At 46.7% G+C, this 25,258-nt stretch overlaps 1 protein-coding gene and 1 non-coding gene across 3 annotated transcripts in view; one reads left to right on the forward strand and one right to left on the reverse strand.

Annotated features, from left to right (window-relative positions):
- Positions 1-240: 240 nt before the first annotated feature.
- The window catches only part of Tceanc2 (transcription elongation factor A N-terminal and central domain containing 2), a 44,630-nt gene continuing 19,612 nt past the window's right edge, over positions 241-25,258 (reverse strand). Inside the window, exons 4-5 of one of the 2 annotated variants that reach the window (NM_001014260.2) lie at positions 9,441-9,634; positions 241-1,219 (exon numbers count right to left, since the gene is read on the reverse strand). In NM_001014260.2, the coding sequence (NP_001014282.1) occupies positions 1,031-1,219; positions 9,441-9,634 (383 nt within the window). In that variant the 3' untranslated portion in view covers positions 241-1,030. The remainder of the gene's footprint in view (positions 1,220-9,440; positions 9,635-25,258) is intronic. The other variant, XM_039110461.2, reaches the window with a different exon arrangement.
- On the forward strand, positions 20,119-20,193 carry Trnaa-agc38 (transfer RNA alanine (anticodon AGC) 38). Its single transcript has one exon. It is a non-coding gene; the product is annotated as a tRNA-Ala (tRNA).

Here is a 25,258-nt window from a genome sequence, read left to right on the forward strand (position 1 = left end):
GAACTTTACCAACTGCACCTTCTAACCCATTTACTCTGTCCACTATGCCCCTCTTCCTGCTCCAAGCTCCCCCAACAGAGTCTTGTTACGCAGCTCCAACTGGCTGGGTGCTCACTCCATAGCCCAAACTGGCCTCAAACCCACAGCAATCCTTTCGCCTCAGACGCCTGAGAGCTGAGGCTACAGGCAGGAGCCGTCATGCTCGGTTCTGTAGGATGCTTCAAGGAGGAAGCTACATTCTTGATTTGGTATATCTCAGTTTATTATTACTTTTTAAAGAGCAAGAGCATTTACATAATCACCCAAGCGGGCACGTATAGATGTATTTCATTGAAAATCTTCACGTATGCATTTTTTTCTTACTGCAGTAAGTCACTGCAAGAGAAATTTCATTATGCATCTTCAACAGAGCCTGTATTCAAATGAACCCTGAGGTGCAGGGAAGCTTCAGGCCAGCTCCTCATTAGAAGCCTCAGCATGGGGGCTCAGGAGCCCATCCCCGAAGGTCTTCCAGGGAGAGCTGAAAGGCTCAGATAAGTGAGCGAAGGCAAGCAGGGCTGGTCTCGGGCTCCAGTGGGCTCACCCCTGGGGTAGAGCAAAGAGAGCAGGCAGGGGAGTTCTGAGAGGCATCGGAGCTGTCTAAACTCAGGGGGATGGAACCAAGTGAGGAGCAGCGGTAATTGAGTTTCAGTTACCTGCAGGGTGGCGAAATAAAGTGGTAACTTCATCTGCCTGACATGGGGGAGTTTAGAGGTGTCCTTGGCAAGCTCACAGTGAAACCTGTCACCCTTCCATTGTGTTGGGTGATGGCAACTGGATGGCGCTTCCTAGTGACAGCCCTGTTCGACCCGTCAGGCAGTGCCAGCGCGAGGCAGCTAATGAAGCCGCTCCCACAGGCTCCCAGGGCTCCCCACGCTCCGTCTGCAGGAATGGCACCGTGGGAATATCTAGCACAGCCAACATCCGCATCACCCAAACTCAAAAGAGTCTTTGAATGGTGAGCGGGGCCCAACGCTGGGCCGTCCTCGGGTCACTTTTTGTGGGTCTGTACAAACGTGCCGACCGGCAGCGTCCCGCTCTTCACCTGCTCCCGGATCTCAGCTCGGTGCTTTAATGTGAAGACCAGAGCGCGCACCGTCCTCCGGTAGGGCCTGTTAATGAGCCGCGAGCAGAGATGAAACGTTTCCCGTTCAATATTTTCAACCAGTAGGTGATCCATCTGAAAAACAGCAAAATTATCAAATTAGGGCCTTGAGTTGCATAAGGATTAAAAGCAAGAGAGGCTGGCGCACTCTGCTCTGGGGCCTCCATTAATCAACTGAAATTCAAGGACATCTACTTCCTGTCACAGGAGAAACAGGAAGAGCAAATTAATTCCACCCTGGCAATTAAGGAACAAGGCCATGTGCTTTGTGACAGGGACCTCATTCACAACCCCTGCCGGGTGGTAATATTTGCCATTATAACAGGAAACCGGCCTGAACTAAGCAAACGCCACCAGGCCCCGTGCTTCACCAACCAGGAAGTGGGGTTCAAGGATAATAAATCAGAGTAACGATGCCTACTTCTTTGTTTTAATCGTGCCTTTTAACTTTGTTTAACATTTTAGAAATGCTGGTCTGGATCCTGAGACGCTTAATATTCGTAACCGATTATCAGATGTTTTACATCTGAGGAGGAGTTTCACAACTCAAGAGGCAGACAGAGCCTGACTAGAGTTCATGCGTCTTCCCGTCAGCAGAGACACTGCTGGGCGGCTGAGTCTGGATGGGGAGGCCAACTGGACAGGATCTGTAGCAGTGCTGGGTGATCTGCCTCAGGTCCGGGCCAGCCGGAGGTCACAGGTCTAATCAAGGCCAGCCTCTGTGGCTGGTCAGGGACTTCCAGCCAAACCCACTTTTTCAGGCCCACCTCCTAGTAGCAAAGGCCACCTTTCCCTAGGAATCACTCTGTGCTGGCTGGCTTATGTCAGTTTAACACAAGGTAGTCATCTGAAAGGAGAGAACTGTCAGAAAATGCCTGTGTAAGATCAGGCTGCAGGCAAGTCTGTATGCCCCCCCTCCCTTTCTCACTCCTTCCTTCTTTATTGTTTTTTCTAGACAGGGTTTCTCTGTGTAGCCCTGGCAGTCCTGGAACTCACTCTGTAGACCAGGCTTGAACTCAGATCTGCCTGCTTCTGTCTCTGCCTCTGCCTCCCAAGTGCTGAGATTAAAGGCATGTGCCACCACGCCTGGCTGTAGGGCATTTTCTTATTTTGTGCCAAGGCCCAGCCTACTGTGGGTAGTACCACCCTGGGCTGGTGGTCTTCTGTTCTATAAGAAAGCAGGGTGAGCAAGCCAGGGGAGGTAAGCGGTAAGCAGCACCCTCCATGGCCTCCGGATCTTCTCCTGCCTCCAGGTTCATGCCCTGCTTGAGTCCCTGCCTTGGCTTCCCTCAGTGGACTGTGATTCAGGATATATAAGCCAAAGAAACCCTTTCCTCCTCCCCAAGTTGCTTTTGGTCACAGTGTTTCATCGTAGCAACAGTGACCCTGAGTAAGACTGTGCTGGTATGTCACTCCATCACACACACACACACACACACACACACACAACCTTAGTGCAAAAGACTGAGAGTTCTTTAGGCTGCAACGCCCTCCTCAGTGTTCCTTGATCACTGTCATAATACACTGCAGTTCCCCTGGTAATAAATTCTTCAAAACAGGAACTCTCTTATTTACTTATTTACTGGTTGACCAGTGCTGGAAACTGAACTGGGGACATTACACATGCTGGGCATATGCTCGAGCACTGAGCGATATTCACAGCCCAGACAATTTTTACTTCTCACTTCCTCTTCAACCCTTCTTAGGGTTTAGTGTGGGCCACTAAACCGGGCTTGGTAAGGGTTTCTATTGCTGTCCAAACACCATGACCAAAGCAACTTGGGGAGGAGAGGGTTATTTGGCCTATCCTTCCACATCACCGATCATCATTGAAGGAAGTCAGGCACCTGGAGGCAGAAGCTGATGTCCAGACCATGAAGGAGTGCTGTTGACTGGCTGGCACGGCCTTCTTTCTTACATCACCTAGGATGACAAGCCCCGGAGGTGGTACCACCTACAGTGGACAGGACCCCCCCCCCCCACGTCAATCGCTAATTAAGAGGATACTCTACAAGCTTGCCTGTAGGGGAACGTGATGGTGGCATTTTAGCCAGCACAGGTATGCACTGTACTATGTAAAACACAAAGATCAAGTAGGGAACGGTTCACATCTCTAATCTCAGCACTCAGGAGGCTGAGGCTGGAGGGCTTCGAGTTAAGGACGCTGCCTTGGGGAGACTGCAAATTTGAAATCATCCCGGGTAAAATAGGAGAATGTGCTTGTCTAAAATCAAAACGAACCAAACAAATAAAAGCATAAATATATAAGGTCAGGCATGGTGGCACAAATCTTTGATTTCAGCACTTGGGAGACAGAGACAGGCAGATCTCTGAGTTTGAGGATAGCCTGGTCTATAGAGCAAATTCTAAGCCAGCCAGGGCGATATAGTGATATCCTGTCTCAAAAACAAAATAAATATATGGAAATGTATTATGGGCCTGGAAGGATGGCTCAGCAGTTAAGAACACTTGCTGTTCTTGCAAAGGGCATGGCTCCAGTTTCCAGCCTCTGAACTCACATGGTGCACATGCATGCACTCAGGCATATACATATAAACAAACAAACAAACAGAACTTGGAAAGAGAGAGAAAGGCAGGGTAAAACCAAAGAAAAGGAAAAAAAGAAACTTCCTTAAGGACTCACAAAAGAGAGTAAGAATAAGAGAGAGGAGGAAGATCCAAGAGTAGTCACTGGTGCAGGCTGGCCCACAGACTGGCTCAGGCTGGCAGACACGACTGTCTTGGGCTTCACGCTTCCCAGCCACAGCTGGAGGGTGCACACTTTGTGCCACAGTTCTTTGGAACCCAACTTCCTCAGGCTCATCAGGGCTCCCTGAGGAGAAGGCACTGGACTTGTCCTGAAGAAACCCTGTGTCCAAACTACTTTAGCAAGGTTGTAATGGCAGCCACTCCCTGGCCCTGGGCCTGCAGCATTTGCCAGACAGGTTCTTACCTTGGGGTAAAGTTCATTAGTTACCAAATGCTAAGATTTACTTAGTTTAATGTGCAAGGAAGCCTTTTTAAAGGGGGGAGGTTATCAAAGAAAGAGGGTATGTTTCTGTTTATACAAGTCACAGCCTTGGAAATGGAAGTAAAAATACCAAAATAAAAAAAAATCAGAGAACTTTGACATTCAGTGAGCTGGACACACACACACACACACACACACACACACACACACACACACACACCATTCAATAGTCACTGCTCTCTCAGGTCTGATCTGGGGCACAGTGCATAAGACCCCACTCTTCACCTCTGGACACTCACAGCATAGAAAGACATGGCATGTTACCAGGCATCATGGTGACACACACCTTTAATCCCAGCACTCAGGAGGCAGATGCAGGCAGATCTCTGAGTTTGAGGCCAGCCTGGTCTACAGAGTGAGTTCCAAGATAGCCAAGGATACATAGAGAAATCCTGTCTAAAAAAACTACCATCACCTCCACCATTAGAGAGAGAGAGAGAGAGAGAGAGAGAGAGAGCGAGCGAGAGCGAGAGCCAGGCATAGTGGTGCAAATCCTAACTCTTAGGAGTCCAAGGCAGGAAAAGCTAGTTAAGACTAGCCTGAGCTCTATGGAAAGATTATGTCAAAATATCAGCAAACAAAACAAACCACAGACCTGGGGCAGCACAGCAGATACTATTCAGGGGTGATGGAAAACAGAAACATCTAATAGTTCTCATGCTCCTTGCTAAATTTAGGCCAGTCAGGGTAAAGAAATAAAGAGAAATATGTGTGCCACATATAAAACCCTCTTGTATAGGTTTACTGCATGAAATGAAAGATACTTTTGACTGATGCAAACCTGTTCAATGTTGACCCTATTCCAGCAGGTCCTAACCTGGCGCTTTAGGTGACAGGTGGGTGAATGATTCAGAGTCTCTCTGGGACCTCAAGACAAAGGGATTTTTCTGTGAGGTGTAACTGCTGAATGGGAATGGGAGCAAGAGACCCCATCCACCCACACCCCCCAAACCTGAGGCAGTTACTGTGTGTAGTCACCAGATCCTGTTTTTGTAACAGAGATCATGGTCTCTTGCTGGTTGGTTCTTTGTCAACTTGACACAAGCTAGAGTCATCCAGGACGAGGGAGCCTCAGCTGAGGGAATGCCTCCATCACTCTCTCCACATTCCACACACTCTCTACCCACTTGAGCTCCCTTGTAACACCCCAAACCCCAATCCCAGTCTAGAAAGGAGATGGCACCTAGCACCGATAAACAAGGGGCCATACAGCCAAGTGTGGTCACCCCCTAATCTTGTCAGGATAGAGAAGCTGATGTGCTGCCATTATCTATCTACTGGTGCCTGTAGGTAGAGCCTGTATTGGTCAGCTGTCCAATGTGGACCAACTGGCTAGAACTGGGGGAACGTATACACAGCAAGCCGTGTATCAGAGGAGTGGGCTTGGCAAGACATGGAGCCACCATCAGTTACCAGTTACCATGTCCGTGAACTCTCCTGACGCTACCCTCACACTGAGGGTGTTTATTCCCCAGCAGACAGCAAGCACCTCTGGGTTGACCTCAAACACAAGACTCACTTCCTAATTTTCTGTGCTTGACAAATACCTGTTGAGTGAATTATCGTTTCTCCCCGTTCACACCTCCCTCTTCTCCTGTACTTCTAATAGTATCAGTCCCATAGCAGATAAAATGTAAATTAGAGCTCCATTTTGTTTTCTAGTTCATAAAATTCTACCCCTCTTATAACAGGGAGCTCACCTGACATCTCTTTCATGAAACCTCAAATTCCCAGATCACACTGCGTGTTTGCAAACCAACTGTTCCCAGGGATCACTCGTTCTGCAAGCCCTGTAGTTCTATTAGTCACTCACAGGCACTGGCCGGGGGACAGGGAGCTTTTAGGGACAGGGAGGCAATTCTTCAGGCTTGTATGACACCCCCACCCCCACCCCCACCCCCACCCCGGCACCTAGCAGATCCCATATTTGCTGAACTATATACTCACTGGGGGCAAGCTTTAGCACGAATGGATTTGTACACACTTCCCCACACTTCTTTTTGACCACTGGATAAATTTGTGAGTGAGCTGGTCAAAGCCAGGGGCACAGTCTGAATCTGTGATTCCATTAAACAAAGAAAAAAAAAAAAAACCTGCCAACAGTCCTGCGTGAGATATACCCCTGAGCTGGACCTCATTAGCACCGTCTGCGACCAACCGGGCCACCAACCAGTGTCCCAACTCTTAATGATATGGCTCACTTTAGAATCAGGCTCATTTTTTTAAATGACATAATAGGAAAATGATCCCAGGCCGTGCGTGAGGTAGGAAGGAGCGTGGATAATGAGGAAAGGGAAGTAAGAGAATGACACTCAGGGGTGCTCATGTGAGGAGAGATTAAAGGATAGGGAAGAACAAAGAACCTGGAAGGGAGAGGGGAAAGGGAATGGGGCCCGGGCTTCGGCAACAGCACCGTATTCATCTGGTCCATTATTCCAGGAACAAGGAAGGAATCCATGAACATGGAAAGCAAATCTGCAGCGTGATAGAGAGAGAACCTATGGGGTGTGCATTTGTCACACATGACTTCCACCGTTGAAGCATGAGCCGAAACAGATACACGAGAGACTTGGGATTTGCAAAAACACATGCTAGGATAAGTGGAAAAAGTTTGTCACTGGGCCGGGAAGTTAGGTTTACTACTGCGTGGAGAGGCACGCTTACAAAGCCCTGATGTCTGAGGTAGATGCGATCAGGATTAGGTGGGTCACGGACTGACGGCAATGAGGAAATGGCGGGTGCGGAGGTTAGCCTATGTAACTACGTAAAGGACTTGTGATAATCTTTTGGACATACCAAACCAACAGAACAACCATCAAAGCTGCTTATGCAAGGCAGACAGGGTGTTTGTTTTTCTTTTTTGAGCGAAGAAGAGGCATCCTTTTTTGAGTAAGTTGCATACTTCAGATTTTTGAAATTTACTCCTTGGGAACAAACCCATTCAGCTGTACTGAACCTGACATTCTTTCCAATTACGGTGGAAAGCACTAACGAATGTATCACTTTTTAAACTTCGCTCTGCAACACTTGAACGCTTACCACTTGATGTGCCATTTAAAGGATAATTAATGGATAAACTAAAAGGATAATTATTATGGAGTTTAATATAGCAGGCAAACTGCTCATTAATCCTTACAAGCATGGCTTCGTTATTATCATTTACGTAAAAAGATACCACAGGGAACTGGTATTTACCACCACATTAACTACGTATTATAGACCGCACTGTATGTTTCGGCAGTAATCCGGGTTTATTTAAAAAATAAGCTTTATTTAAAATATCAAGTCTGTTGGCTAATCGATACTCTAGAAAATGACTTACATTTCACACTTTCTGTCGTCATTATTCACATCAAAGTTTCCACTAGGAAAAGTTATTTTACAGCCTAGTGAGTCTCTGCCCATCGGACAGACAGTAAAGCTCACAGACACGAGAATAAAGATGCATAGAGCAAGACATAGAGGGTGACAGTAATTGAGACTGAGCAAGGTTCATGGGACAACACAAATATAAATAATTATGTCAATTTTCTGGGATGTGATTTAAATAATCAATAAAAATATCTTATGGGACATTTGGCAAATAATTTGCCCTAAATAAATCTTGGCTAACCACAGCTTGTCTGACATTTCATTAAAAAAACTGTAATAATTCACCATAAAAGAAAACACACCAAAATGTTAGCAACATTATCTCTAGGTGGCAGGTTCAATGGTGACTGTTTTTTCCCCTCTCTGTATCTTTTTCATTTGGTATTTTAAGTTTTCATTTAAAAGAAAGCCCACGTCTTTCTTTAAAAGTGTAAACAATACACTGTGTGTCCGTTTGCTTTCTTCCGTGGATAAATACTTGGGACAGAGAAGTGCAGTGGCAGATGTGGCGTGTAAGCTAGGCTCTGAGTGCCTTCCTTTAAAGGTTTTGTTGTCATTTCTTCATGGAGGGGGCGTGCATAACGTGTGTGTGCACTCGTGGTTCACTTGGATGCCAAGGTCAGGGAACAACCTTGGGGGCCAGTTCTCTCCTTCCCCCTCTGGATGTTTCTGGGATCAAGGTGCCAGGCTTGCATGGCCAGTGCTTTCGCCCAGGGAGCCACCTTGCCAGCCCCAAACACCTATGTTTGCAAGTTATTCTTTAAGGATATTTCAATAAGGAGAAATTACAACAGGAAAAATATGGATAAAAAAAATGTTGTGTTTTCATGACACTAGCTTCTTTATTTTTTGAGACAGTCTCCCTATGTAGTCCAAGCTGACCTGGAACTCACTATGTACCCCAGGCTGGCTTTGAACCTACAGATCTGCATGTGCCTTTACTTCCCCAGTGCTGGAATCAAAGGTGTGTCCATCCACATCTGGTTCATGATTAATATTATTAATAATGAACAAAATTTTGTCCAGTACATATATGCCAAACTAATCACCTGGGCTTCTAGTTGCCAGGTTACAGGGAATATGCCTATGGCATTGATTCTATGTCATGGATCTGAAGGTACAGGTCTTGACAAATAATGAGGCAACAGTCTTTTTTATTGCCACTGATATTTTACAACATTTCAAAATTTTTATTTCAATGGGAGGAAAAAGAATTGAAATGGAAAGAAACCAAGATTCATTAAATGACTTTTTGTTTTGAGACAGTGTTTCTCTGTGTAGCCTTGGTTATCCTGGAATTTGCTCTGTAGACCAGGCTGGCCTCAAACTCAAAGAGATCTTCATGCCTCTGCCTCCCAGTGCACAACTGACTATGTTCTTATATAAACTGTTCATTTAAGTTTCTCAGGAACTTAGGTGATGGGATTCTGAGTCTCCTTTCACAGGTAAACATGGGCGTCAGCAATGTTGAGGAATGTCCCTGAGGTACACAACAGAGACCTGAACTGGAGCCTGGTTCTTGGTAGTTCGAAAGCCAACATGCAACACTGTTTCCCCAAATGCTTATAAATCCAGAATCCTTAATAACCTATGAGTTTATGTATGTGCATGTGTGGCTATGGGTATGTATGTGCCTGTGCATTGTGAGTGCCTAGAAGGCCAGAAGAGGGAGTCAGGGCCCTGGAGCTGTGGTGGTTCTGAGATACCCAGTAGGGTGCTGGGAACCAAACTTGGGTCCACTGCAAGAGCATCAAGTGGTACCCTTAACTGCCGAGACATCTCCAGTCCTGAGGATTATCACAGACTGGGCCTGGTGATGGCCAGAGCCCATCCTGGGAACACAGGCTCATTCAGTTAGGAGCCCCCTCAGCCACAGTTCAAGCAGGACCTTACCTTCAATTCCAGGGCTTCTGAAAGTAATTTCTGGGCATTTTTTCTAAATGACTCAGTTTTTGGATCACTGTGGACTTCAATAGAGGGTCTGTCCAGATGGTTTTCAATGAAAGTTTTCCACTCAGTGTAAACTTCTTTGGCAAGGCCCGCCACCTCTGGGTCCGAGTGCCTGCGCACCTTGTTCACAGCATGACCTGGAACAGGAGAGAATCAAAAGAAAATGCAGTTCTGTCTTCTGGAAAATACAGTGTTGCAGGATCCTCGATCACACTCTGACCCCGAGACTGTGTTATTTACTAGAAAACCTGTTTTTAGTTGAGGTGTGGCTCAGCCTTAGCACACACCTTTAATCCAAGAGCTTTCTGCTTTAATATTGTAAACAGGATTAAATAAAGTCAACCATGGGTCAAGAGGCGGAGACCAGTTGACAGGAAGTGAACAGAGGACTGTTAAGAAAAAAATGGAAGAGGGAGTCAGGAGGATGGATAGAGACGCACAGGAGTAGAAGGGAAGGACATCGGTCTGAAGAGATTTTGTGAACCGGGCATGAGAGAGGGATTCCTTCTGGGATGCTGGCTGAGGAGGAAGGTCAGCTGAGTGCTTTCTCTGCCTGCTCAGGCAGGTTTCCACCACTCCATCTGGCTCTTGAGTCTTCATTGATAAAATGGAACAACTGAGGTTTGTACAGGGCTCGACATACTGCTGTGTGGCCCTGAGGAGCACCCATACATTCGAAGATGCAGACGTCTGTGCAAGCAAGGTCCATTTCATGGGAGTGAAATGAGACAACCCCCCGGGACTGAATTGGCCAATGTAGAGGTCAGAAAGTAAACTCAGAAGGAGCAAAGGAGGCAAGCATGGTGGCCCACACTTTTAGTCCCAGCACCCAGGAGGCAGAGACCAAGGCAGCAGATCTTGATGAGTTCAAGGCCAGCCTGGTCTATAATAGGGAGCTTCAGGCCAGTCAAGATTTGTGATTCCCTGTCTCAAACAACAACAAAAGGGGAAGGCTCCAGAATTGCAGTAAGAGAGAATGAATTAAACATTTATCTTTTTTGGAATCTTAATATATTTTAAGTAAAAAAATTAGTCCTATTTATTGAAAGAATATTCTTGGTGGGTGTGGGTGTTGTACGCATGTTTCTGTAGGTAGCTGATTGTGTGAGTGTGCACGAAGGCTAGAGGTTGATGTCAGGATACCTCCTCAATTGTGTCTCCATTTTATTATTATTAATTAATATATTTGTTACATGTTTGAGAGTTTGTTATGTTCATATGTGTCTATGTGTACCATGTGTACACATGAAGGTCAGGAGAAGAAATTAGAGTCTTTGGAACAGGAGTTAGAGGCTGTGAGCTACCCTGTGGGTACTGGGAACCAAACTCAGCTCCCTGCAAGGAGAGGTCCTCTTTGCACTGAACCTTCTCTCCAGTCCCTGTCTCCTTATTTTTGGAGACAGGATCTATTAAGCTGACTGCTTCAGTAAGCCTGTCTATCCAACAAGTCCTGGGAAATCCTCCTGTCTCTGCCCTCACCTGGCTGTGTGAGTTCTGGTGACTGAGGCATAGATCTTCTTCATGCTTGCATAGAAACGCTTCACCAATCAAGCCACCACCCCCATCCCCATCCCAACCAGACCCTAAAAGAACATTTTTTTATTCAACTAGTATGAATGGATTCGCAGAAAACATTTGTAGGCCCTGATAAACGATGCAGTCAGAAAGCAACTACTGGTACAAGGAAATGCTGACGGGGACTTGGTGGGGTGTACTGCCATCGCCTGTATCCTGAGATGGACCCCTATGAGAGGGACTGAGACAAACGACCTGACAGCTCTGCCTATGACTAGTTCTCCTCGCCTCCCTCAGAGAGAAATAGGAGCTGCAATCCACCTGCCATTCAAAGCTAACTCCCTGGCTCTAGGGAACCTGTTCGAGAGGAAGAAGCAAACTCATTCAGAACATGGACATTCTGTAAGACAACCAACAGGGTCGCTTCAAGCCCATGGCACTGTTCACAAAAGGAGAGCTTCAGACTCTGAGTCCTGGTTACCAAGCGGATGTGTGATCTGAATCCTGGACAGAGCCACATAAAGGGTATTTTGAAATAAACAAGAGTATGGATATGCACTAAGTATTCAATTATACCAGGGAGTTGTTAATTTGGTCATGCATGAAAACCATATTTTGACTGACTACAAAACTATGTAGGTATTGCAGAAATGAACCCTGATGCCGTGTACTGGAGCTGTGGTGTCTGCTGAGCTCAGGAGCCCCTAGCCTTGTCCATCACAGCAGCTAGGGCAAACTGGGCTGCTCCTTAGTATTTCTTCTGTGAGACTGACACTACCTTGAGGGACACTACCCACAGAGACACTACCCACGGTGCCAAGTCTCCTCATTTGTCTTCTTAATTCTTTGATGATTATTTATTGTGCTTAGTGTATCTATTTGCTGATGTGTTTGTGTGGGTGTAGGGTCTTCTGTTTGCATACCATGGCGCACATCCGGAGGTCTGAGGACAACCTGTGGGAGTTGGTTCTCTCCCTCCACCATGTGGGTCTCAGAGTAGGCTTGGTGACAAGAGCCTGTATTTTCTGAGCTATCTCTCTACCCTGTATTTTCTCTTTTAAAGAATTTCCCCCCCCCTAAAACATAAGTTTGATTACTTCACTCTTTTATTTAAACCCTTAAGCCCTACAGCCAAACTCTTTTTCAGGGGTCCCTTCACAATCTGCCACCCTTCCCCCCACTCTCTAGCTTCATTTCTAGCTACTGTCTTCCGGTCATCCTACACCAGCTGCTTGTAAGCTCCTAAAATGCTTGAATAAATTTTCTAGTCTGTTTACTTTGGAGCACACATCCGTATAAGCATTTCTGCTGCCTGGAATGCTCTCATCCCTCTTCAGCTGGCTAGCTTTCAGCTTTTAAGACTCATTTAGGACCCCTCCTCCAGGAAGTCTTCCTTAGTTACCATGGCTTTACTGGCACCCCACCCTACACCTTATGATCCTAATGATCACTAGTGTATGCCGTACTTATCTGCCAGTCAACTCTTGCTCATAGAGCCTCTTCTTCAGGTCTCCATGAGTGAGCACAGGAGCAAGAGCAGGCTGGCTGAGACCCACAGGGACAGCTGAAGGTATTTGACTAAAGCATGTAAGAGATGACCTGAGTAAAGTGGAATATATCACATGGAAGGCTGGAAAGAGACACAAACTCCAGCAGAGAAACTGATTTGCAAACTGTGGATGGCAATGGGAGGTTGTGAGGTTAATACTCAGGATTGATGGCAGGACACCAAAAGCTCATATCCTTGGTTACATCTCAAGTTTGAGAACAGCCTGTGCTACATGAGACCTTATTTAAAAAGAAGGGGAGGAGGAGGAGAGAGAGGGAGGAGGAGGAGGAGGAGAGAGAGGAGGAGGGAGGAGAAGAGAGAGGAGGATGAGAAGGAGGAAGAGTATGAGTATGTATATTTAACAGGAGCTCAATTTAAAAAAAAATCACAGCTGGTGGTACACACCTTTAATCTCAGAACTTGGGAGACAGAGGCAGTTGGGTCTGCTTTATGAAATGAGTTCCATGACATTCAGGACTGCACAGATAAACCTTGTCTCAAAAACAAACACTCCCCCCACCCCACCCCCACTCCCACACACAAAAGAAAGAAAAAAAGAAAGAAAAACTACAGTAAGTGGCTTTTATTAGAGCACAGCTATTTCTAGACTAACTTTGGAACTCTGTTGCACGAGAGCCTAAATCCTGCTTTTTACCCAAAGGGTTAATCTACTACAGATGCTTTCCAAAGTATCAGAAAGCATCATAAAGCAACATTACTTAAAGCTGCACAGACCAACAGTAAGACAAATGGATGGATCTAGGAAATAAAAGTAAGGCCCAGAAACACACGTATTTAAGACTCTGGTACGAAGCTGGGTGTGGTGGCACAGGCCTGCAGGAGGCTGAGGCAGGATGGACGATTGATCGCTTAAGCCCACCAAGCTTGAGGTCGGCTTAGGTAACGGGGAGATCCCATCTGAGAGGGAGATTTAACATGTACTAGGAGAGTTACTGAACGAAGGGAAGCAGGGATTTCAAATTGAGCAACAATCAGACCATCTCCCCAGGTAAGCCAAATGCACAGCTCTAAACTGCTTGACTCACTCTTCTCTGCACACTTGCCCAAAGGCCATTTGTACAAAGTTCTAGGCCAGACGCTAGTCATGCAGGGCTCGAAAGGAACTATCGTCACTCTTAAAGGGCTCTGTGCGATGAGGAGATACCGGTGCACAGCGGTGAGCACGACCTCCAGTCTAACTTGTTTATGAAGGTTCTCATCTGTCTTCCACCAGGAGACGAGCGCCGCGCTCACTAGACACATCTGAAGGTGTTTTCCAGCCAACAAACGCTCAGGACAGCGCTTCTGAAGCACACATGACCTAGAAGCAGGTCCGCCCCTACCACACTCTCCTTTCTAGAGCTAGTCTCACGTCCTTGGGACTATTAACTCACAGACCGTTCTTTATGCTGTCACTCAGTGTTGTAAATACTAAAAACACAAAGATGTGGCTAAGTGTGGACTCAGGGCGAGTACACGTGCTGAGAATTTTCCAGGCTATGATGTAGTTTCCAGCACCAAAACAAGAAATAGATAAGAATACAAAGAGAAAGACAACATTGTAATATTCAGGTACCTTAACCGAAGGCACTGTGAAAGCCACAGAGACTCTGCTTTATGGCCAGCCCTGGGGACAGAGGTGAAAAGTGACAGACAAGCCAGAGGTCAGCTTTCACTCACCATGTGCAAAGAAAGCACATGAATAGAAACATTCCCCTAAGTGCTGTCTGAAATGGGTCAAAGCTAGGGACAATCTATGAGCTTCCCATCAAGGGTCCATTCCAATGGTGACAAGCACACAGTCCTACCAGCTGGAATAAGGAAGCTGCACACACCAGCACACACCTGTAACTCAGCATTCAGAGGTGGAGGCTGGCTGGGTACACAGTAAGACCCGATCTCAAAAAAAAAAAAAAAAAAATTCACACTATAGAAAAACTAGAAACAAACAAACACAAAATGCAAATACTCAGATAGCTCTACACGGAGAACCATAGAAAGATAATCACTTCTTAAGTAAAGTTAAAACAGCAGAAGAGTATGTTCAGTGTGAGCCAATATTTATTTTAAAAATTACATATGTAGATACATGTAAACACCATATTTGTTTACACACAGAGAAAAAAAAGTCTTAAAGGATTTACAACAAAATTATTACCAGAGGTGTCTTCCGAGCAGCAGGCCTCTGTCTCGTAGTTCAACTCACACACCGAGAGGCTGAACAAACTGCCTTCACAGCACAGTGTGTAGAGCGGGCCTGTCCCACCACATGGTCCTCACGGTATCTTCTGCTCTCCTAAGGCACACTGGTCTCCAGGTATGAGGGGAAAAAGATGTAGTCTTTTGTGTAAAATCCAGGGGCCTTCTCTGTCCTGCCACTACTTAGCCTCTGTGGCACCAGACTCGTGGCCTTCTTCCTTCTGAAAGACTTCCTTCCAATCCTTGGATACTATCTGTTACATCTAGGGTCTGCTGCCTGCACCGTCTTTGACTCGCCCTTAATTACTTGAGGACCCTAGCCAGGACACTGTCCCCAGCTTCTTTCTCTACCCATCTCTCCTAGGTAATCTTACTCCTGTGGTCCAACCTCTGCCAGAAAGCAGGTATCCTCCAAATATGTATCTTTAGCTGAAGGTTCCCCTGGGTGTGGGGCCACATCTTCAGTATCTTCCAGGACACCTCCTCATTCTGAGGTACCCCAAACTCAACATTGCTGTCACACAGTAGTTCTCCTGTTCTCTCGCTCTAAGACACAGGTCCACACTGTAACACTTCTTACCACCCTTCCCCTTCCTCCATCTACCTCCCCGCTCCTCCTGCCCCGACCTCTCCCTGGGTCTATTCAAACAGTTACATGCTTGCAATTAGGAGGAGAGCAGGTATTTAAATATTCTGGGCAGGGCTGGTGATGTGGCTCAGTGGAGGACCACTTGTTCAGCATGTGTAAGAACCTGGGCCATTTCTGTCCCTGAGCTGGTCCTTTCTGATTTATCTTCTACACTGAAGCCAGACTGCTGTTTTAAGGTAACTGGATGAGGATGGGGTGTGGCTCAGAGGTAAACACTTGCCTAGTGAGAGGGAGAGAAAGACACTGAGAAAAGGGGGAAGGGTAGCATGAACGCTCTGGATATCTGGGGCCACTCTGGACTAGACCCTCCCCTGCCTGTGTCACCCTCTGCTGTCCCAACTCTTCCACAGAAATTAAAATTGTATGTCTGCTTTGGGTCATGCTATCTGGCCTTGTCACATTTCTGAGTCTTAGCACACACAGCTCCTTCTACCTGGAATATTTGTTGTTGTTGCTGTTGTGTTAGAGATCAAACTAGGGTCCTCGCACTTTCTGGGCAAATGTTCTACCACAGACTTACATCCCCAGCCCTGCCTAGAATAATTAAACACAAACTCTCTGTTCTAAGTGGTCAGAAGCTTACTCTGAGTAGTATCATTCCCAGTCCTCAGCACAAGGCTGTCACAAAAGAGATGTGTGCAGAATTGAGTCAAACTATTTTTGTTAGTTGTGTGTTTGTTGTTGTTTGAAACAGGGTTTCTTTGTGTGGCCCTAGCTGTCTTGGAATGTACGATGTAGACCAGGTTGCCCTCAAACTTATGCTCCAACCTGCTTCTGTCTCCTGAGTGCTAGGACTAAGGTGTATGCCACTGCACCTGGCTCAAACAGTCCGCTTTAAACCGTACACTTGGCTTTCAAATGAGTTCTGTGCTAACACTCAGATACAGATGCAGGTGACTGAGGAAAGCACACACCTGCAAAAGCTCTGCTGTAACAGGGAGGTTCAAAGGCGCTGAGGAGGTAACACTGTTGACTCTGCCTCCCCCACCTCAGAGGCTCTCCTACCCACCTCACCAGGCTCTGTTCTGATCAGTCCATTTACTTAACAATAAATTAAACAGCTCTAATGTGTCCTTTTATAAATGGTAAGCTGGAGCTCAGTACAGTTACTTGCCAAGGTTTCCCAGCGAGGGAGGGAGTCCTGAGAGCAGGATTTGTAACACACTGTGACTCTCACAGCCTATGCTGTCCCACGAGTGCCTGGCACAGAGATCACTGAGGTGTCACTGAGATAATGCAGTGCACCCTCTTTTTTTTTTTTTTTTTTTTGGTTCTTTTTTTTCAGAGCTGGGGACCGAACCCAGGGCCTTGCGCTTCCTAGGTAAGCGCTCTACCACTGCAGTGCACCCTCTTAAACTAGGGGTTGGGGATTTAGCTCAGTGGTAGAGCGCTTGCCTAGGAAGCACAAGGCCCTGGGTTCGGTCCCCAGCTCCGAAAAAAAGAACCCCCCCCCCAAAAAAAAATCCCCAACTAGAAAAGGACAGCCCTGAGAAACAGCTAAAGGCCAGAAGGCTTGACAATCATGTCAGGGCAATGGAGTTCCTGCTTTTAGCCTTCGGGGGCTGGCATCTCCCATAGAGCTCCCACGAAGGCGAATGCTCAGGGCAGTACAGACGAGGACCAGCAGGTACCAGTCTAGGGAGGCAACTGAGGAAGAGCAGGGCTAGAAGCCCGGTGAGGGAAGGGTTACGACACTTGTTGACAAGAGGCAAGGATCTCAAGAAGAATCACAAGAGATGGAGAAGGGCAATCTGGTTGGTCTGAGGCAGAGAGAGCTTGAGGGCCTAGTTTCTAGACAAATGTGGGCTGAACACATCTGAACACAGAGGGAGTATTAAGGTAGTAAGAAACTATTTTCAGGTGTTTCTCAGCACTGTACAGGTTTCTTTGGTGCAGCCAAATGTTTCCCATTGTTCATGCACTGAAGGCCGGCTCTCCTGCTGTGGCCTGCTGGGAAACGGTGGAAACTTTAGAGAGAGGGACTAACTGGAAGATCATGGTGATGCACCTTTGAAGGGAATATGTTCCTCCTTGTCTCTGCTTTCTCACCGAGTGAGAGGAGCAGCACGAGGTGAGGAGACAGAACACAGCCTCCATCATGTTCTCTGTTTCACCATGGCTGCGGAGCAATGGAGTCAAGTGAACATGACTGATACCCTGACCCTGGTCAACACCGATCTCTTCTCCTTTGAACTGGTATTCTTAGGTATTGTCATGGCAACAGAGATCTGACCAACACAGAATCTAACTTAACTCCGGCAAGCCCAGGACAACCTGTAGAAGATGCAACAAGTCCCTGTCTTACAGGTTGGGAACCTGAGGTGCTGAGGGCTAAGTAACATAGGAAGCAGAGTAGAAAGCAGGGCTGGTGGGCAAGGGTGTACGTAAGCAGCCCAGCGTCTACTCTATCATCTCTGGTGATCAAACAGTCCTACCTTCTCTGATTTCAATGAAAAGAAGAATGAGGTTTCATGACCTTTCCCCAAGGTTACAAGTTGGTCAGTAGCTACATCAAGGAAGTTAATGATCTGCAAAAAGTCATTATTTGCTCCATGAAGTTTATATTTTAAAGTAAACAGTGTCACTGCTGGTCTTATGACCTGGGTCAGGTCCCCTGGGTTTAAGGTTAAGGGTTTCTACATCCTAACACATTGTTAAGACAAATTCCCCACAGGAAGCAGCGCTTTGCTCATCTAACAAACATTACTAAGTACCAAGTGTATCACAGGCCCAGGCTGGGCACTGGCCAGAATGCTGAGCGAGACAGAGCCCTGAACTACGGGTCTCCAGGTGGGACTAAGACACTGGCTCATACTATTTATGGGCCCTAGAAGATTACTAAAGAGGGTCTCCAAAGACCCCAAAGAACAAATAAGTCAAGTCAACTAACCAGGGAACACCACAAAAGAGGCAGTGTTTCCCCCGAGTCTTGATAATTACAGGAGATAAGACTAGTGTAAGAAAGGAACAAGAATACAGAAGCCTGAAACTGTGAGTGTGAGTGAGGATGACGGTAAGGAAGTGATGCCCAAGAGGCGCCCGCATTGCCTCTGTGACTGCAGCATCACCTCTGTGTCACATGAGCCCCTCGAATTGGGAGAAGCTGTCTGTGTGGAAGATGCAGAAGGATGGTCAGAGAGACCCTGGACGTGAGGAGAGTTCTAAGTCACTCATTTGAAGATGAAGAAAGGGGACTGCAAGCTAAGGAGCACAGGTAGCTTTATAAGGAGCCTTCAGAAGGCATCTGACCCTGCCAACACCTTCCCTTCAGCTTTGCAGACTCTCAGGTGTCGGAAGTAGAGGACACAGTAAAGAACATCTTGGTACAGTTGCTCATCATCTGGCTGTCTGACTTGGAGCAAGTTACTTTAAACCCTCAAGGCTTCAATTTTCCCATTTTCAAAATGGAGAAAATAATTATAATGACTTTACAGGACTGTTACATGGGTCAAAAGGGTCATGGATGTGACAGCACTTTATAAATATGAGTAGCTATTTATTGCAGTTAACCAATCGTGAGTTAAAGGAGCCAGGCATCTGTGAAATCAGGTCACTAGAGCAGACAGAGCCCTTTCCCTGGACTCTCAGGTGCAGAACTGCAGGTGGGCATTGCCTGCTTGCCGGCCTTCATCCTCATCTTCGGTTTGCTCAGTGCCCCTTGCCCACTGGTTCTATGACAAAGGAATCTTCTCGCAGAGGCCCAGTAACTGCAAGGCTCAAAGGCCTTTTTGTAGCTGGCCCTCAGCTGCCCTGACCACTTCAGAGTCACTCATTTCCAATGTCCCTGGCCCACATGGCCTTCTGCCCTGCTTTCCCTGCTCCAACAGTCTCTTAGCCTCTCCATAGCTGCCCTTCTTTCTACTATGAATTTCCTCCAGGTCCAAGACTTTGGCCTTTAGTCCTTCCTTTAACTCAGAGAATTCATTCACTTTTGTGATTCTAAACAGATGTTTCCTAGAAACTTACTTCCAAATACCCATTTGTAGTCTAACAGTCTCTGAGATGGGCATTTCCATTAAGAGATTTCAAAATGCAGGCTGTGTGTGGTGCCCCACGCCTTTAATTTCAGCATTTGGGAGGCAGAGGCAGGCGGATTTGAGGCCAGCCTTGGTCTACAAAGTGCGTTACAGGACTCCAGTGCTGTTACACATAGAAACCCTGTCTCAAAAAGCCAAAATGATAAACTCTTACCATTAAATGACCAAAGAACACAATTTACGAGAGAGAGAGAGAGAGAGAGAGAGAGAGGAAGAAGAAGAAGAAGAAGGAGGAGGAGGAGGGGGGGGAGAAGAGGAAGAGGAGGAGGAGGAGGAGGAGGAGGAGGAGGAAGAGGAAGAACAACAAGAACAAGAACAAGAACAAGAAGAACAAGAAAGGCAAAAGGACATATGGCTGACCAGCCTATTACAAACATGAATTCTACTTCTCTGAATAGATTCTTAATAAGAATCTATTTCTCTGACTATTTTTTCGCCAGTTGGATTACTAAGAGTTTAAGGAAAACGTAGGCATGCTAATGAGGACAACTTCCTAGGATCGAAGATTCCCAAACAGATCGAGCCAGAAGGCGCACAGGGAAGTCTAGGTGAAGGCCTTGGGGAGGCTGGAGCCGTGCACATGGCTAAGTGTGGTGGAGTGGTGGCTAGAGGCTGAGCTGCCCTTCCTGAAGAAGCATCTTTATTGGGGAGAGCAAGAAACAGGGATGGGAGTTTGGGGATTTAGCTCAGTGGTAGAGCGTTTGCCTAGCAAGCACAAGGCCCTGGGTTCGGTCCCCAGCTCCGAAAAAAAGAAAAAGAAAAAAAAAAAAAAAAAAAAGAAACAGGGATGGAAGGCACGCAGAGCCATTGTGAACCCGCCCAGTCCTGCCCTTTCCTGCTCTTGGACAAGCACAGTCTGCACTCCTGTTCTGTAGCAGTGAAGTGGGAGGCAGTACATATAGCAGCACGGTCCTGCTGGCATGGAGTCACCGCTCAGCAAATAGGAAATAAAGAGGCAAATCATTAAATAAGTAATTACAATCTGAGATAAGAGCCGGGAGGAAGACCGGTTAAAAATACAGACGTAGCAGCCAGTTCAGTGTCACTTATGCCAAGAGAAAGGAAATAATCAACGGTTTCAAATCACAGGTCTGGGAAGATGAGAACCGAGACAAGACATTGGATTTGGACAGAACAAAATCACTGTGTCCTGAGAGGAGTGAGTGTGGAGAAGCCGCTGGGACGAGAGGCCAGAGGAGGGCGCTGTGCGCAGCCAACACTTAGAGAGGCCAGAGGAGGGCGCTGTGCGCAGCCAACACTTAGAGAGGCCAGAGGAGGGCGCTGTGCGCAGCCAACACTTAGAGAGGCGAGGAGGGCGCTGTGCGCAGCCAACACTTAGAGAAACAGGTGTCTGGGAACGGGGACAAGGACAGTTAACGGAGAAGAGGAGTAAGGAGAGCCGGTAAGGACACAGCTCTGGTGACAGAGGAGACGCACTGGACCACACCCACTTCCACAGTTGGTCCTTGTCAAGTCCACCTAAGGGCTGCCTGCGGCGCTGTTTCTCCGCTCCATTCTCAGTCCGTGCTTGCATCGTGTCTCGCCGTGACCAGAGCCATACTCTGCGCCCTCCCTCACACCCGTTATGCGTTTGTTCACTGCCAGCCTTTCCCATGAGCTATCACCATCTACCACCACACAGATGACTTCTGTTTCTTCTCTGTGCTTCGCTTCCTTTTGTTACTGTTTTGTTTTGTTTTGTTTTGTTTTGTTTTGTTACTGTTTTGTTTTGTTTTGGATACAAGGTCTCTGTATCCAGGAACTCACTGTGTAGTCCAGGATGGCCTCAAACCCAGGGCAATCCTTGTGCCTTAGGCACCTCTCAGCTCTAGGATTATAGATAGGCTCCACCATGCTCAGCTAGGGCAGAGATCTTTGTCAGTGTTGACCACAGGCGTCCACTTCAGTGCCTGGCACTCGGCAGGTGCTGCAGTTTCATTGGCTGATGTAATAAAAATACTGTGGCAAGAGTAACTTAGGGAAGAAGGGTTCACTGCGTTGCCAATTCCAGGCTATGGTCCATTACTGCTGGGGAGTGAAGGAAGGAGCTTATAGCCTCACAACCACAGTCAAGAGCAGAGAGCATAAAAGCTCAATCCTCACCTGCTTGCACCCAGCAAGCTCTCTTTCCCATCACATGGTCCAGGGCCCTAAACCAGGCAATGGTGCCTCCCACAGTGGATGGGCCTTCCTCTACCAACTATCAGTTAGGACAATCTCCCAAAATTCCTCCAGGCTCTCTTCCCATGTGACTCTTGGTTAAGCTGACAGTTTAAAAGTAGCCAGCATATCGGGCACTGAGTACTCACTGAACAAATGCTAGGTGGTTGCCTATGTGGTCTCCCTTACCCTGGTATCCGTCACCTTTACCTTCTTTTAGCCACCAGAAGCTCCCGGCATGCATCCCATGGCTTAACCGCATTAAATGATTACGAGTGTGTCGTTTAACCTTAGAGGTTGCTAATCAGATATTCTACGAAACACTTTCATGAATAACCCTGAGTTAAAACCAAAGCCCAGAACAAAGACGGACAAGCTTGCTTGTTTGTCTACTCATTTGGCAGTGCTGGGGATTGAACCTAGGGACTTGTGCACTACCATTGAACTACATTCCCAGCCCAGCTTTTCTTCTTATGAGATTCCTCTTACTTACCTTATTATATAAGAAATTATGATGAAAACCTCCAGTAGAGAGGAGACTACCTCCCTGCAGGAGTTCTGGGAATACACAGTAGCAGACACAACACTGAATACAGAGGTCAGACGCAGCTGATATCCAGCTGTCCCCTTTCTTTACAGGCAGACACACCTGGACCTGCTGCTGCCACCCTCCCCAGGCATCTGTGTTCTAGGGTGCTGTCTCAGGACTTTGGGCTTTCTTTTCTCATGCCTCAGCCTGAAATGAACAGGAGTTCATTCTGACCTACGGAAAGTACGTGTCTGTGCAAACCCTTCCTACTCTGTGGAGAGTGCGCGTTGTACCCTCATGGGCTCCAGTGCACGCCCTGACTTCCATATTTTCAAAGGTCAATTATAAGTACACACTCACACGCTTCCTTTCTAAGCAAGAACTGAGGATCTTACAAACACAGACCAAGCATCATTGTCTGGCCTTCAGCATAAGGCATGGTATATTAAGGTCCTTTATGTGTCAAGTGAGTGAATGATTCCAGATTGAAGATAAAATACAGATCAAATGATCCAAGGCTCTTGCTGATCGGCACGCTACTCATTAGTTAACACACAGACCTCGCCCTGTGAGCCTCCTCTATGCAAACTCCTCTCACTCGACTGGATCCTTCTCATTAGCGTTCAACATTACGTTTCTCTCCTACCTAAAACCCCGTTCTCATCCATCTCCTTTCCCTTCCTTATCCTGTCACCCTTTAATAGCAAACTTCTCAAAAGCATTCTCTTTTCTGCACCCTTCCTTTGCTCCTCACGCTCCTGCCCCCATCTTGCTTCTGAGATTGTTCCAAAACTACCTATTCCGTTTTTAGATTAAGCTTATTTGGCACAGAGATAACCTCGGATATGGCTGATGGTGCTTCCCCGCAAACCCCAACTCTTTTCTTTCTTTCCAGTGACAACATTCTCTTCTGTTTCTCTGGCCAACTTTCTCAGAATGGTCCTATAAATCCCTTAAATAGTGGAGTGCATCAGGATTGTGGACTTGGCTCCTTGTTTTCCTTATAGTCTTCCTGCAGAGGCTTATCTAGTTCTGTCCTCAGTTCCTAGCTCTATGTTGATAGTAAGTAACTCCTGCTGAAATGGTTACCATCTTTCTTTAGTTTGGGCTTTATCCATCCAATATCGTTTTTTGTTTTGTTTGTTTGGTCTTGCGAGACAGGGTTTCTCTGTGTAGCCCCACTGCTGCCCTTGACTCAGAGATGTCCTCGCCTCTGCCTCCTGACTGCTGGGATTAAAGGCTGTGTCCAACATCTGTTTGGACACTTCCTCTGGAATGTTCTATGGTTCTAGAGAAAATAGGAAAGATGAAAACAGAAACTGGCTTTGGAATAAAGAGCTCATGAATGAGTTAGAGTCAGCAGAAGAAAGAATTAGTAATTTGGAAGACATGTATCTGAAGAAATTAGCTAGAATTCTGACAGACATAAAGGGATAAAGAATATGGCATAGGGGTTTGGGATTTAGCTCAGTGGTAGAGTGCTTGCCTAGCAAGCGCAAGGCCCTGGGTTCAGTCCAAAAAAGAAGAAAAAAAAATATGGCATAAACATATGAAGAACAGGTCTAACACAGTCTACCTGTAGACTCTCAGGAGGGACTATAGAAAATAAAAGCGCATTTGAAGAGAGAATAGTTAGAAGCCAGGTATGGTGGCTCATGCCTGTAACCCTAGCACTTGAGAGCCTGAGATAAGACAATCACAAGTTTGAGGCTGGCTGAGGTACATAGTGAGTTTCAGGCCAACTGGGGCTACACAATGAAACTCAGTTTCAAAAAAAAAAAAAAAAAAAAAAAACACAACCAAAGAAACAAACAAATTGTGACTTCCGTATCAGTTGCTGTTTCACTTTCTTGTCCGTTTTGGGAACTCTGGCCCTGGGGACTTCAGCTGCTGTGAGGGCCACCATGAGGACAGGCCGAGGAACTAAGGGCCTTCTCTGAGCAAGCCTTTAAAATGTGCATCTAGGGGGCTGGGGATTTAGCTCAGTGGTAGAGCGCTTACCTAGGAAGCGCAAGGCCCTGGGTTCAGTCCCCAGCTCCGAAAAAAAAGAACCAAAAAAAAAAAAAAATGTGCATCTAGGAAGCCCTTGGATGCCTGAAGCTCTAAGCAACAGACCAATAAGAAGCTCTTAAAAGACAGGGAGGGCTGGTGCAGACCTCTGCACAGTACTCAGGAGATGGTGAGAAGAGAATCAGGAGCTCACGGTCATTGTAGCCAGGCTGACTGGAAGAGCACCTACCTAATCAAACCAAACCAAACCAAACCAAACCAAACCAAACCAAACCAAACCCACTCTGAGCCAGAGCCAGTCCCACAAGCTGGCCCCTGGATTGCTGACCGGCAGAGGAACTATGAGAAACAATGCTTTCTTAAGCAGCGGATTTTAGGGAAATTTTATATAGTAATAGACAACTAATCCATTGCCAGAACCAACCAGTTTTGAATTGCTTACAAAAAGCCTTCTCCATCTGGTCCAGACTGTCTCTCGGCTGCCTTTCTTGCCATACTCTCTGGCATATTACGTTTTAAATACACCTAACAACTCGGGGCTTTTGGAACGGGACTGTGTTCTCTCTCCCACCTCCACCCTCACGCAGCTCCCACGATGCATCTCTGCCTGACACATCCCTCAACACTTTCTTTCCTACTTCCATACACTTGGCTAGCCGCGCCCCATCCTCAGAGCACTGTACTAAGCTACAGAACAAAGTCTATAAACTGCCTATATCTCCATCAGACTTAAAGCTCCAAAAAGAAGGGAGCAGTTGCTGTCTCCGTTATCCCCCATAGCTCCCAGCACACAGAGGACACTCTGTGATATCTGGTGCTTACATCCCTCGAGGTAGGGAGGCAGGAAGGCTAAAAGTTGAAGCATAAACATTCTCAGGAAATGATCCAAGTAAGATTTTCATCTGATACAACTGTAGAGGAACCACGAACCCTCTGCATCCCATGGGATTTCAGTTTAAGGAAGGCTCGGGTAAGGTCAGGGTTCAACAGCTGGATGGGTTCCAATTCCTGCTAAGTCAAACCTCATGGTAGTTCCATTCCGGCCCCTGGCTGTAATCTCTGGATACCTGACACACCCATTCTTGAAAATACTCACTACACTCATCTGTCAAA

This window comes from Rattus norvegicus, chromosome 5, assembly GCF_036323735.1.
Source record: "Rattus norvegicus strain BN/NHsdMcwi chromosome 5, GRCr8, whole genome shotgun sequence".
Classification (NCBI taxonomy): domain Eukaryota; kingdom Metazoa; phylum Chordata; class Mammalia; order Rodentia; family Muridae; genus Rattus; species Rattus norvegicus.